The sequence below is a fragment of the Venturia canescens genome, chromosome 2 (assembly GCF_019457755.1).
Source record: "Venturia canescens isolate UGA chromosome 2, ASM1945775v1, whole genome shotgun sequence".
Taxonomy (NCBI): Eukaryota; Metazoa; Arthropoda; class Insecta; order Hymenoptera; family Ichneumonidae; genus Venturia; species Venturia canescens.
The window spans coordinates 27,258,911-27,272,623 of NC_057422.1; the positions used below are offsets into that span (position 1 = coordinate 27,258,911).

General features: G+C 37.9%; 1 protein-coding gene across 3 annotated transcripts in view; it reads right to left on the bottom strand.

The window, feature by feature from the left end:
- Positions 1 to 1,080: 1,080 nt before the first annotated feature.
- Positions 1,081 to 13,713, bottom strand: part of Mtmr6 (Myotubularin related protein 6) — an 83,847-nt gene continuing 71,214 nt past the window's right edge. For all 3 annotated transcript variants that reach the window (XM_043411904.1, XM_043411903.1, XM_043411905.1), the window contains one exon: positions 1,081 to 1,628. In XM_043411904.1, coding sequence (XP_043267839.1) covers positions 1,494 to 1,628 — 135 coding nt within the window. In that variant the 3' untranslated portion in view covers positions 1,081 to 1,493. The remainder of the gene's footprint in view (positions 1,629 to 13,713) is intronic.

The following is a 13,713-nucleotide window of genomic DNA, read 5'->3' on the forward strand; positions in this document are numbered from 1 at the left end:
TTTCTTGAAGTTTCTGAATAATAAATTTCTTTGAAACGAGCTGTTGCGGAAGAATGGGGAGAGACTTGATAAAACTAGAAAAAACCTAGAACAACTCAGAACAATCCACATAGTAGCGATTTCTCCGAATTAAGTCGACAGCTGTAGAATCAATTTTCTGGAAATTTTCGAAAAACCAATTTTTTTAAACAAGATATGCTGGAACAACGTGAAACTAACTTTAAAAAATCTTGGACAAGCCTGGAACCACCTGGAACAACCCTAAAACTGCTAGTTTGTAGAGGTGGGACTTTAGTTGAATACACAATTCTCTCAAAAATTTTCAAAAATAATTTTCTTCCGAACGCAATATTTTGGAACAATGTTGAACGAACTTCGAACAACGCAAAACAGCCATTACAATCGCCGTAGCTCGAAAATGTGGTGCTAGGTTAAAAATTGTTCATCGCGAAATTAGTGATAAATAAATTTTTTCTTGACGCGATATTTTGGAACAATATAGAAAAAACCTAGAACACAGAACAACCGTTAGAATCACGATATCTTAAAAGTGCGGTGCCAGCTCTAAAATCGTCTTTTTTTCAATTTTCTCCGAATATTTTAGTCTCAGCCTCATGCCGTTTTGGAACAATGCAGAACAAATCTAGAACAACCTGGAACAACCTTTAAAATATTTGTAACTTAAAAGTGTGGTGCCAACTTCGTGGATGTCAAAAACAAAAAAAAAATTAAATACCTTACCTCCCTCTTAAGTCAATGACCTCGAACACTGGTTTGAATTATCCTTTTAAGAGGATGGATCAGTCGGTATATCTTAACCGCGAGCGCGAGAGAGATAGCTGCAAATTTCGAAATTGAAATTCTTTGACACAGTTTGACCAATTAAAAAAAGGCTCCGCAGTCGATTTTTGCTATCGTCCTGCGTAGGCTGACAGAGCCTTTTTTTAATGGGTCAAACTGTGTCAAAGAATTTCGATGTCGAAAATTCCAAATGAGGTTAGTCGACTAATCCGTACTCTTAAGCTGCTACCAATTTTATGTTATGCCACACGTTTTTTTTCGAAATAAAAATTCATTCCATTGTTTTTAAGTTTAACAAAATTAAATTTATTATTTTTTCTTATTTCATTCATAAAACATTCACAAGTATTTCTAGTTCTAAACTTCGACTCTTGTCGGCTACGTCTCTCGAGATCGTACCAAGAAGTGTTTAAGACTGAATTCGCAAGCTTATAAAAAATCTACCTTAGCAGAAATATGTATCACTCCACCAGAGTAACGCACGGTGGACGAGCGTTATACGGTCGATCTTTCACGGCTATTTTTTCTTACCAGATACAAAAGTATGAGAACGCTTTCTTAAACTAATCTTATCGGATAGAACGGATGTAAACGCAATCCCAAATACCACTGGCATAAAAATGCACACAGTGGTGTTCACATCCAGATTCCAAATCGGTAAACATGAGCAATGGCGAATATCCATTCAGCAATCAAGACGAAACTGGCGAGTTTTGCGAGCACGATTTACACGTTGGAACGGCTCGTTGGCTTAAATGTCCGATTAAGACAGTTTGATCGCCTATGCATCTTTTACAAAGAACGTTGCCGCAGGACCAACAGTGATACTGTAAAAATGAACAATTCAACTCGTTTAATAAGAATAGTTTATAAACAGCAGGGTCAAAAATATGGTCAATTCTTTTGTCAAAAAAAATTTACTAGGGTGATGCAAAAAAACGATATTTTTTTTTCTCAGAGCTCCAATGGAAATCATTGGTACATCAAAAAAAAATAATAATTTCCCAAAATTTCAGATTTTTCATAAATTTTTTAGATATTGGTCAAGCCACTTTCCGATATTTTCCGGTTTTTTTTTCAAAAATTGCGAAGCAAAAATTTTTTTTTTGCTTCATTAGCAGAGAATGTATGGAATCATAAGTCTTATAAAATAAAAAGAATTTGAATTCGGCAAAACACAGATGTATTTGGGATGTTGACATTTTTATACGATTCTCCATCAAGTTTTTGTGTTTAAAAATATATATCTGTATGAAAAATCACGTCTCGCAAAAAGAAGTGAAATCAGTAAATATTAAAACTTCAAAAAGTAAAAAAGGCACGCCAAGTATTAAAAGGTCGTGACCGTCGTTTTAAATGATTTTCTATATTCGCATTGTCAACGAATAAATTTAAAAAAATGTTTAACTGTGAAAAAATATGAGATCTATTGTAACATATACAGTGAATGAATTACGTTTCCTGTAGGAATTCTGAATTTTGGAAATAAAAAAAAATGAGATCATTTTCCAACGTAGCCAAGTACAGTGAATGAATTAAGGTTCTTGTGGAATTCATTCGTGTACACTTTTAGCCCTAATCCCTCACTTATTCTGAAAAATTTTCCAGCAAACGTCACAGAGCAACAAAGGTTTCTCGAATAATTCTGCAATTATTAAGAGATTATCATCTGCTTTTATGCTAGCTCGGGTTATAAACTTAAAACAGTTTACGCGTACAAGTGCATGCATTGTATCTATACGATGAACTGCACAAATTCATTTTCAACATTACACACAAGCTTGGCGTGCATGGTTTTCAATCGGAAGCTCAGGAAGAGACAATTGTTCAAATTTACTATAAAAACAATAATTAATTAGAATTGTATGAACGAGTGTGAAAAAAAACGATCCCCCAATAAAATAAGAGGGGCCCTGTTATATAATGATTTGGTAAACAATACAGATGGGTGAAATTTGTGGATAAAATTGAACGATTAAACGAACGGATAAAGAAATGAAATCAATCAATCCCTTTATATGCCTTTATCTTGTACGGATAGATACGGCCATTCTTTCATGCCCATACGCATTTTAATTTATCCACGCGTCACTTTCACTCGTTTGTCCGTACACTCTTTTTTTTACCAAATGGGCAGATGATTGGATGAATTACACAAGTATTGAAATGGATGAACAAAGAAGTAAGCTGTGTAAACATTGATTTGAGAAAAGAAAACGCGTTGAATACGAAACATTTGGAGTAATGAATTTATCAGTCAAACTAGTCAAGAATAGATATTTTTCTTTGTGTACACAGCGTGGGATCTCACGTCGGACTACTCAATAAAATAGTTGGATGGAAAAGGGATGGCAAATTAAAAAACAATTACATGAGAGGATCATCAAGTTTTCTTCAAATATATGGACGGATGAGGCATTCCTTCGCCGAGCTTCCGATTGAAAACCATGCACGCCAAGCTTGTGTGTAATGTTGAAAATGAATTTGTGCAGTTCATCGTATAGATACAATGCATGCACTTGTACGCGTAAACTGTTTTAAGTTTATAACCCGAGCTAGCATAAAAGCAGATGATAATCTCTTAATAATTGCAGAATTATTCGAGAAACCTTTGTTGCTCTGTGACGTTTGCTGGAAAATTTTTCAGAATAAGTGAGGGATTAGGGCTAAAAGTGTACACGAATGAATTCCACAAGAACCTTAATTCATTCACTGTACTTGGCTACGTTGGAAAATGATCTCATTTTTTTTTATTTCCAAAATTCAGAATTCCTACAGGAAACGTAATTCATTCACTGTATATGTTACAATAGATCTCATATTTTTTCACAGTTAAACATTTTTTTAAATTTATTCGTTGACAATGCGAATATAGAAAATCATTTAAAACGACGGTCACGACCTTTTAATACTTGGCGTGCCTTTTTTACTTTTTGAAGTTTTAATATTTACTGATTTCACTTCTTTTTGCGAGACGTGACAACTATATAGGAATCGTATTTCATTCAATATATTTGTCAACTTCAGAAAACGATCTCATTTTTTTTTTTATATTTTGAAGTTTTTTATTGAAAATGCAAATATAGTAAATTATTGGAAACTACGGTCGCGACCTTTTAATAATTGGCGTTCTTTTCTTACTTTGTCAATTATTTTTTTTTCTGATTTAGCTTATTTTTTAGAGGCGTGACAATATTTACTTAAGAAAAAAAATACATTCCTCGTCTTGGACGAAAATTTTTAAAACGATTTGTTTCAAGTTGAGTGCTTTTCTCTATGTGCCAAAAGCAATCGACACAGCCAATTTTTCTATGTAGACGGACGAAAACTGTGCGGTTATGTTCATGTGAGTTGAAACCTTTTACAAGCAATAATGGTGACGATTTTGATTATCCATTCAGCAACTCGAATTTTCCAATGAAAGATTGGGAAATACCTATGCAATGGGATGATATTTTCATTTTCTATTCCTTATTTTGAAACCTCCACTTGTTTATTTGGAAAAATGATTTTTGAAACTATCTTCTTCTCATTCATGGATTCCATGTTGACATGGATACTGTCAATGGTTTGCAATGTCCAAGGAGATGTTTCCATGGTATTCAATGTCTAAGACCACAGCTTTATGGTTATTGGTGTCCAGTGACATTTTTTCATGGTCTTCTGTAACGTCTGAACCTGCCTCGTCAATGTAAACTATTAAATCGCAGATCTAGTTATCGATAACTATGACGAAATATATCGTAAACCATTGCACCGTTTACCTAAATATCGGGAAATATAAAATTGTCGAATATATATTGAACAATACGAAGGCATCCACCTAGACATCGAAAACCCTATAGTCGCCAAACTAGACATCGAAAACTATAGAGCCGACGACCTAGATATCGAAAACCTTAGAAAAACTCACCACACTATCGGAAACTATGGAGCCGTTGACTTTCATATCGGGAACCATAGACAAATTCACCTTAATGTCGGAAACTATGGAGCTATCGACCGGGATAGTGAAAACTATGAAGTCGTCAACCTAGTCCACGAAAACAATGGGAAAACATACCTGGACATTAAAAACTACGGAACCGTTGATCTAGACCTCGAAAAGCATGAAAAAACATACCAGGACGACGAAAGCCATGGAGAAATATACCTAGCCATCGAAAACCATGGAGCTGTCGACGTAGACATCGAAAAAAATGGAGAACCATAACCAAACATCGAAAACTATGGAATTGTTGACCTAGCATCAAAAGCCATGACGGAATATACCTGGACCACGAAAACCATGAAGGAACATACGTAGACATTTAAAACTATGAAGAAATATACCTGGACATCCAAAACCATGGAGGAATATACCTAGACATTGAAAAATATGTAGACACATACCTAGACATCGAAAAGTATCGAGTCATCGACCTAGATCACGGAAATGATGAAGAAATATACCTAGAGAACAAAAACTATGGAAACTCAGACCTAGCAATCGAAAACTGTGGAACCATCAATTTAGACCACGAAAACCATGGAGAAACATACCCAGACATCGAAAACCATGGAGGAATATACCTGAACCACGAAAACCATGATGAAACATGCCTAGACATTGAAAACCATGGAGGAATATACCTGGACGACGAAAAACATGGAGGAATATACCTGGACCACGAAAACCATGAAGGAGCATGGTTTTCGTGGTCCTTCATACTTCGTCATTGAAAACTGTGGAGCCGTCGACCTCGACTGCGAAAACCATGAAAAAACATACCTAGACCACGAAAACCATGGAAGAATCTACGTAGACCACGAAAACCATAGAGAAACATATCTATACATCGAAAACCATGGAGGAATATACCTGGACCACGAAAACCATGTAGGAACATATCCAGACATCGAAAACTATGAAGGAATATACCTAGACATCAAATCCCATGGAGGAATTATCCTAGACCACGAAAACCATGAAGAAACATGCCTAGACATTGAAAACCATGGAGGAATTATCCTAGACCACGAAAACCATGAAGAAACATGCCTAGACATTGAAAACCATGGAGGAATTATCCTAGACCACGAAAACCATGAAGAAACATGCCTAGACATTGAAAACCATGGAGGAATATACCTAGACATCGAAACCCATGGAGGAATTATCCTAGACCACGAAAACCCGAGAGAAACATACCTGGACATCGAAAACTGTGGAGCCGTCGACCTCGACTGCGAAAGCCATGAAGAAACATACCTAGACCACGAAAACCATGGAGGAATCTACCTAGACCACGAAAACCATGGAGTAATCTACCTAGTCCACGAAAACCATGATGAAACATGCCTAGACATTGAAAACCATGGAGGAATATACCTGGACGATGAAAAACATGGAGGAATATACCTAGACCATGAAAACTATGGAGGAATGTACCTAGACCACGAAAACCATGGAGAAACATATCCATACATCGAAAACCATGGAGGAATATATCTGGACCACGAAAACCATGAAGGAACACGTCTAGACATTGAAAACCATGAAGGAATATACCTAGACATCAAAACCCATGGAGAAATTATCCTAGACCACGAAAATCGTGGAGAAACATACCTAGACATCGAAAACTGTGGAACCGTCGACCTCGACCGCGAAAACCATGAAGAGACATACTTAGACCACGAAAACCATGGAGAAATATACCTTAGACATCAAGAACTATGGAGAAATACACCTGGACATTAAAAACTATGGAGAAATACACCTGCACATCAGAAACCATAGAGGAATATACCTAGACATCGAAACCCATAGAGGAATTATTCGAGACCACGAAAACCATGGAGAAACATACCTGGACATCGAAACCTGTGGAGCCGTCAACCTCGATCGCGAAAACCATGGAGGAATATACCTAGACATCAAGAACTATAGAGAAATACTATGGAGAAATACACTCGCACATCAGAAACCATGGAGGAATATACCTAGACATCGAAATCCATGGAGAAATTATCCGAAACCATGAAAACCATGGAGAAACATACCTGGACATCGAAAACTAAGGAGCCGTCGACCCAAACCTCGAAAACCATGAAAAAACATACCTAGACGACGAAAGCCATGGAGGAATATATCTGGACATAAAAAACTATGGGGTCGTCCACCTAGAAATCGAAAATCGCGATAGAATGTACTTAAACCTAGTCCTCCAAAACCCATGAGCTATCGCCCTAGACATCCTCGAAAAATCCAGCGGCGTCGACCAGAATTTTATATTTTTTTTATTTTTATTATTTATTATTTAATGTTATTCGTATTATTCAATTTTTTTATTTTATTATATTATTATCATTTTATATTATATATTGTATAATATAATATATATATTATATTATATATTAATTATAATAAAATATTTATTATAATAATATTTTATTATTAATTAATATTAATAAATAAAATATATATTATATAATTATATACATATTTTATGCGCAAACCAGGAGCTGGTATTGCCCCCGCTGTGCGCCCATTCTCTGTCTCTCTCGCTCGACGACGCAGAAGGAGAGGGGGTAGCCGCGTTCAGCGTAGTGCGTGACGTAGAGTGTGACAAAAGTAAGAAATCGTGCAAAGGACGTAAGTCCAAATGTAAACAAGCGTAACTTACGCCCCTCTTTCTCTAAGAAAATGAAAATCCCGAAAAGATGGATTTTAAATCACTAACGTTACATATCTCAGGATCTACTGGACGGATTTACTTGCAACAAAGACCAATGGAAAGAGAAAAATCGACAAAAAATCGTCACAAATTTTCAAGTTCTTTTATGAAATGCTTTATTTGTGAGAGCCATTTGAAAATTCTGTGACGTCATAAAACCGGCATATTCGCGTATATAAGAGTAGCGGCAGGGCTCGCGCTGGCTTTTCTTTTGCGCTGCAGTTTTTCCTTTTAATACTTGGCGTCGAGCCGCTACCGCGTCTCTTGATACAGGAAGATTGAAATCAATCGCTTCAGAAAACACAAAAATGTTTTTTGCAATATGTAATTTTGAAAAACTATGTTTTTACCAAGTATATTTACTGCTTCTTCATTGGAAGGGCGACAAAAATGGCCATTTGTAGCCACACATTTTTTAATCTCATGAACTATAGCTAAATATACAGTGTGACGTGGCAATTTTGCTCGTCACTGAGAAATGTGAAATTCGACAGAGATGGCTCGGGGGAATACGTCTTTCGACGTTGTCTGAATTCTTCTGAAACAAATACTTCTCTGAAAAAGTCTCATGCGATGACGTCACCATTATTGTGAATTCTATTTTTATTTTTTTTGTTTCACATTTAGACATTTTATGAGCGAGCGACGAGCCGCTGAAGAAGAATTGATAGCAGAAAAATTGGGCAGAATGTAGAAGGTCGTCCGTCAATTCATCGTAGATCTTATTGGTCATCGAGTACGAGTTTTAAAACATCGAGCGGTGGGACGCTAACTCGAAGCCCTCACCCTGAACCGTCGAACTCTCGGTGGGTCTATCAGCACCAAGATCCAACGTCAACAGCGAAGTTTCTCGAACATCGACAATTTAATTATTATGAGGGTGGATTAGTTGCGAAGGTTCTTGAAGAACCCGTTAACATCCCGATTAAACGAGGAGACTGAAGGTGGGGGGTTCAGTTCCAAGAAGTCACGTTACAGAAATTTCAAATCGTTCTCGTTACTCGAATTCCAGTACGAAATCCGTGGGAAAATGCGTTACAACAGAAAAAATGCTGCAAATTAAAATTTGCAAATTGCTTCCTCAAGATGGTCAAGATGCACGATGCAGGAAGCCAAAATGAAAAATATAGCACCTCATAGAGTAAGCTTTGAGCATCGTGCATCTTGAGCACCGTGCATCTTGACCATCTTGAGGAAGCAATTTGCAAATTTTAATTTGCAGCATTTTTTTGTATACAAGGAAATAATGTATCTTCTCTAAATACTTGGCGTCGAACCGCTACCGCGTCTCTTGACCTTCTTTAGTAGTAAGGCTATGCCAGTTCTAAGCCACGGGGCTCTCAGGGGGGAGCGGGGCCGGGGGAGCGCGGGGACCGTTGCGGGGCTGCATGCTATGTGGAGGGGGAAGATTCTCGGACAGCGGGGGTGCGGCGGCACTTTGACGACAAAAGCCGCACTCCTCGAATGACTGATTTATGTTTCCGGTGTGATCATCAGATTGCATTGGACGGAATTTTCTTTTGAAAAAGTGACCTGCTCTTTTCAAAAATGATCTCAAGTATCGAACCAAAGCACTACTCTAGTGACAAATTTATGTGTCTTACATATTTTAACATTCCTGAGATGGTGCCAGTTTCCATGAGATTTCTTTTTAAAAATGCCCCTCCCCCGACTTTTCACTTGAGACTTGTATCTTTGAACAAATATATTGTTATTCCGAGAATTGCACGTCACACGACGTCTAATGATAAATGTCCAGTGTTACATATCTCTACATTCCTGAGATGGCGCAAGATCCGACGAGATTTCTTTTTCAAAATGCACCTGCCCTTCCCCGAACTTTTGACTTGAGAGTTGTTTGAATGTTTTCCGAGAAAAAAAATTTTCACATCGAACGCTTATTCTGAAAGTAAACGTCGCGATGAAAAGGTGTGCGAGTATGTATGCTATCCATCCAGCGAAAGATCCATCGACATTAACGGAAAATGAACTTGAGTCATTGCCGAAGGCTTTGCTTTTAAAGTACTATAGTAATTCTATTCCTACGTTATGGGATCGTTTACCCAAGTATTTGAGGTGTAATGCTGATGTGCAATCATATCAATTATGTTTCGATCATTTCAATCAACCCTGGGTGCGAACTCATATTGATTCAGTTAGACCCAGACGTAGAAATTGTGAAAAGTGCTCGATTATGGAACGACTGGTAAACATCTATGGGACTTTACGGATAAAAAATCCCTGTGAAATGACATCGGAGGAGCTCCAAATTATATCTCCAACCATCTTCAAGAAATACTTTGGTCAATATACAGATATTCTGTGGGATCGTTTATCCGAATATTACAAATCCGATAGTGAGATTGCATTATTACGTCGTTGCGTTGAACATTGGAATGTATCATCGATGGACGATCATATTGACGGTCCGGCTCCGCAACGTCGAAATTGTAGGAAATGCTGTGAACGTGTTTGAACAAGTTTAGAATTCACGTGTTCATAACGTCGGCGGAATCAAAGAGATGAGCCTCTACAGAAAAAAGGACCACCGGAGGAGACTATCGATTCCAATATAGATCACGTTTGAACCTGTTTGAAAGCGTGTGGAAGGGGATGATCCAGTTTTGGGGTAGGGATAGATGGAAAAACTACAAATAGCAGAGTCCAGAAGAAAAAAGCATCATTTCACGTCTTCATAAAGTTGAGTCAAGACTTGCTCTTTAATGAAAATCTCAAAAAACTATATCCATAATGGAGTTCTCCGTCATCAACAATATCATCGCAAAGTCAGAGTATCTCCCCGCCAAGAAGCTGAAAGAACTCCAAATCAACGAAGAATATCGCGTCTCGGACGTGAGGACAGCAAACACCAAATGGGGAAAAAGATACGTCGCCGAAATTAGGAATGAATTCACCGTATTCCTGCCACTGCGAGTTGTCAAGGCATTCGATCAGAATCCAGCGGTATTCGAGAAACTTCTGGAAACGGCTCATTGTGGACAACTATACATGAAATATCTCGGTGGTGATTGGAACGGTATTGAATTTTCTCAAAGAGATTTCTAATATTCTCAACGCAAAAATGTATATATCTGAATCGCCGATGAAATGTATGATATGTTGAAGAAAGGGGGAGGAGGAGGAATATTGTATAAATAAAATTACACATTTATGAAAAAATTGTTTTGTTTATTCAAAGATCCCTCTATTACATAATGCATGATATACGTATAACCAGCTTTGCAAAGATTTTACATTATTCGTTGCACAATTAAATTTCGATTCGTTGGTGTGGTGGTGGTCGCATTTCGATGGACTTTTCGGCAGTTTTTTCAACGATGGGCAGTCCAAAGTCTCCAAATCGACAATCTCCGTTGACAAATCCAAAAAATTCGTCAGCCCTAAAGACTTTTCGCAGCCTTTTACGAAGATGGTATGAGCGCCGCGTAAGATAGTTTGAATTATTTCTCTTGCCGCATCGTATGGTATAACACCAAAATCCCATGATAATCCATGAAAATTACGTTCCAGCCATTTGTTTTTCGTTTTATACTTTATCGGCAGAGAATCCCATGCATACGGTGGTGCGAAGAAAAGTGTGAGAGGTTCAGCATTCTTCACGTCCGCGCGAATGATTGAAATTTTTTTGAGTATAAACTCATTGATGGGTCCTTTGAAGCCTTGTAGATCGATGACAAAATCCATGATGACTGTTGGCCGAAAAAGTTGATGGTACGGTTTTATACCAATTTTCTCACCCCACCACTCACAGGATTGTATTCAACGATGCGATCGTGTAGAATGAGGCAGTATGCGCATGTTTGTGCTGGAATATTTGTGCTTGTTTCAAATTCAAGGCGCACATCAACAGGTCCAGACATGAGAGAATCGTTCTGCTTCAAGCAGTCAATCATAATGAGAGGTGCAAATTTGAGAAAATCCGCTTTTGTAAGCCATGGTTCGGCCTCCTTATTGTAGTATATCGGTTGAAAGTTTGTATACATATCATACAGTACTGCATACTGATTTTGTTCTATATTCAAATTCATATTACCATAAGGATAACATTGTGAATTTAAGTATAATTTTACATCAGTAACGTTGCAATGATCAAAATTACTCGCATTTTGCCTCTTATTATTCTTTCGTCCTGCTTGGAATGCCAGGATCACATATCGAGGTTTTTCCAGCTGCGTTGATGTCTTGACTGACCACACGTGTTTCGATGTCGCCGGTAACATTGGATATTTATACAATTCCCACGTACGAAAACTCATTGGAATTGGAGTATCTTTGGCGATGAATTTCAACAGTTGAATTTTCCGTTTATCCGCCACGGTGACGTATGGAACAAGCCATTCAATTTTTCGTAGTGTAATTTTATAAGCTTCAGCGGCTGGTTGAACTATTGCATTATCATCGTGTCACGTCCGGAGGGGCGTGAAGGAAAGGTTCGGGTGTTAGAGCGTCGAGCGGCAAACGCTATGTCCCATAGACTTTTCCATTCAGCATGTATACGCAGAGCGTTATTATATAGATATACTCGTTTGAGTATCGTGGACGCACGCTGAGAGACCTTGAGAAGTCTTGCTTTTGTCTAGTTGCGATTGAGGAAAGGTATAAAAAGTCGTGGACAAAGAGATCTAGGATTCTTTATACACTCTTTAATGAAAATAGATTTTTAGTAAAATACAGTAGTAGAACATGATAGAGGGATCTAGGATTCTCTATATGTTCGTGATACAATGTAAGGTGTTAGTAAAGTACAATTGTAGAATATGATAGAGGGATCTAGGATTCTCTATATATTCTGGATATTGCGTAAGTTACAATGAGTGATACTATTTGGTATGATACGTGGTACGTTACCGGAGAGGTGTCTTCAACTCGTCGATGCGCGGTCGTTATTGGATTTCGTGATCGATCGTAAATATTCGAAGTCAAAGTCAAGATGATTGGAAAATATTTAAAGTCTCGTATCGGAGTAAAATACCTTAACACCTTCGTTTCTGGAGTTGACTCGCTCTCTTCTACAGAAGACCTGGAGTTCGTCCAGAGGTTAAGTATAAGACGGCTAACCGAATGACAACCGAACTACTGCGAACAGTATAAACGCAAATCTAGGTACGGAACGGAATGCAAGTTGTACTGCAAATCTTGGCCTTTTTACACAAGTGTTCAGAGTTCTATTTTGTGGTCCTTATAAATAGAAAACATCTGTGTAATCAATTGGTGAATTCCCGAAATTTAGGGCAGTAGTGCTCGGATGGGAGTTTCGTAAAACCCAGAACACTTGCGTCGGGCACGTGTCGTTGGTAATGATATGTCTATGCGTTATATTCGCTGTCTTGATTAGGTGATATGCGCACTTAGTTCGAGTTCGTTTTAGTTAAGTTGCAAAAGAAAAATAAAATAATAAAAATTTATTGTCGGTTGTGACAATCGGAACGTGATTTAGTCAAAATCAATTCGTGCTTTGCATTCACCACCATTTTTCGATAATCTTCAGCAAATCCCAGCAGCATGCTCAGTGGTATGCATACGTTAAAGTTGCCTGCTGCGTCCACAATCGGTTTCGCCTCATCGACATCGACCCAACCAGTGTTCTCAAGTATTGTACTTCTCGCCGACGAATGAGATGTATATCCTTTCATAAGAGATGTGATTCCCATATTCTTATTACGATCGATTTCAACGGCGTTAAGTTCATAATGCACTTCCTCGAATAAATGACAAATGGCATTGTTAACGAAATTCGTTAACCGCATCACAGCTAACACTGTACCATCCGCCATTGTCGGTTTGCCGCAAATGTGAATTGAACTTTTACTCGGTAGAATTGATAAATCTTGATGCCGGATCAAAATACGTATTTCATCACTATTTTTGTATGTTGACGACGCGTATGGTTGATGTGCATGAACCTCATAATGTATGATGGATTTATCAAACATGACGGGTGTCTGGATGTTTACGATTTCTTCCTCCATTGTAGGCAGCAGATGCACAACGAGCAAAGCAGATAATTTCTCACACGCGAACTCCACGAATTTTGAGACCCAAACTCTTCAATAGTAGAAGGTTTTGAGGTGTTAGCTCTTTGAGCGTTGATCGACGACTGGTTTCGCAATCCGATGTTGGCTTATTAATATTGCCAATACGATGATGGTAAATTATGCCCATTGAGATTTTA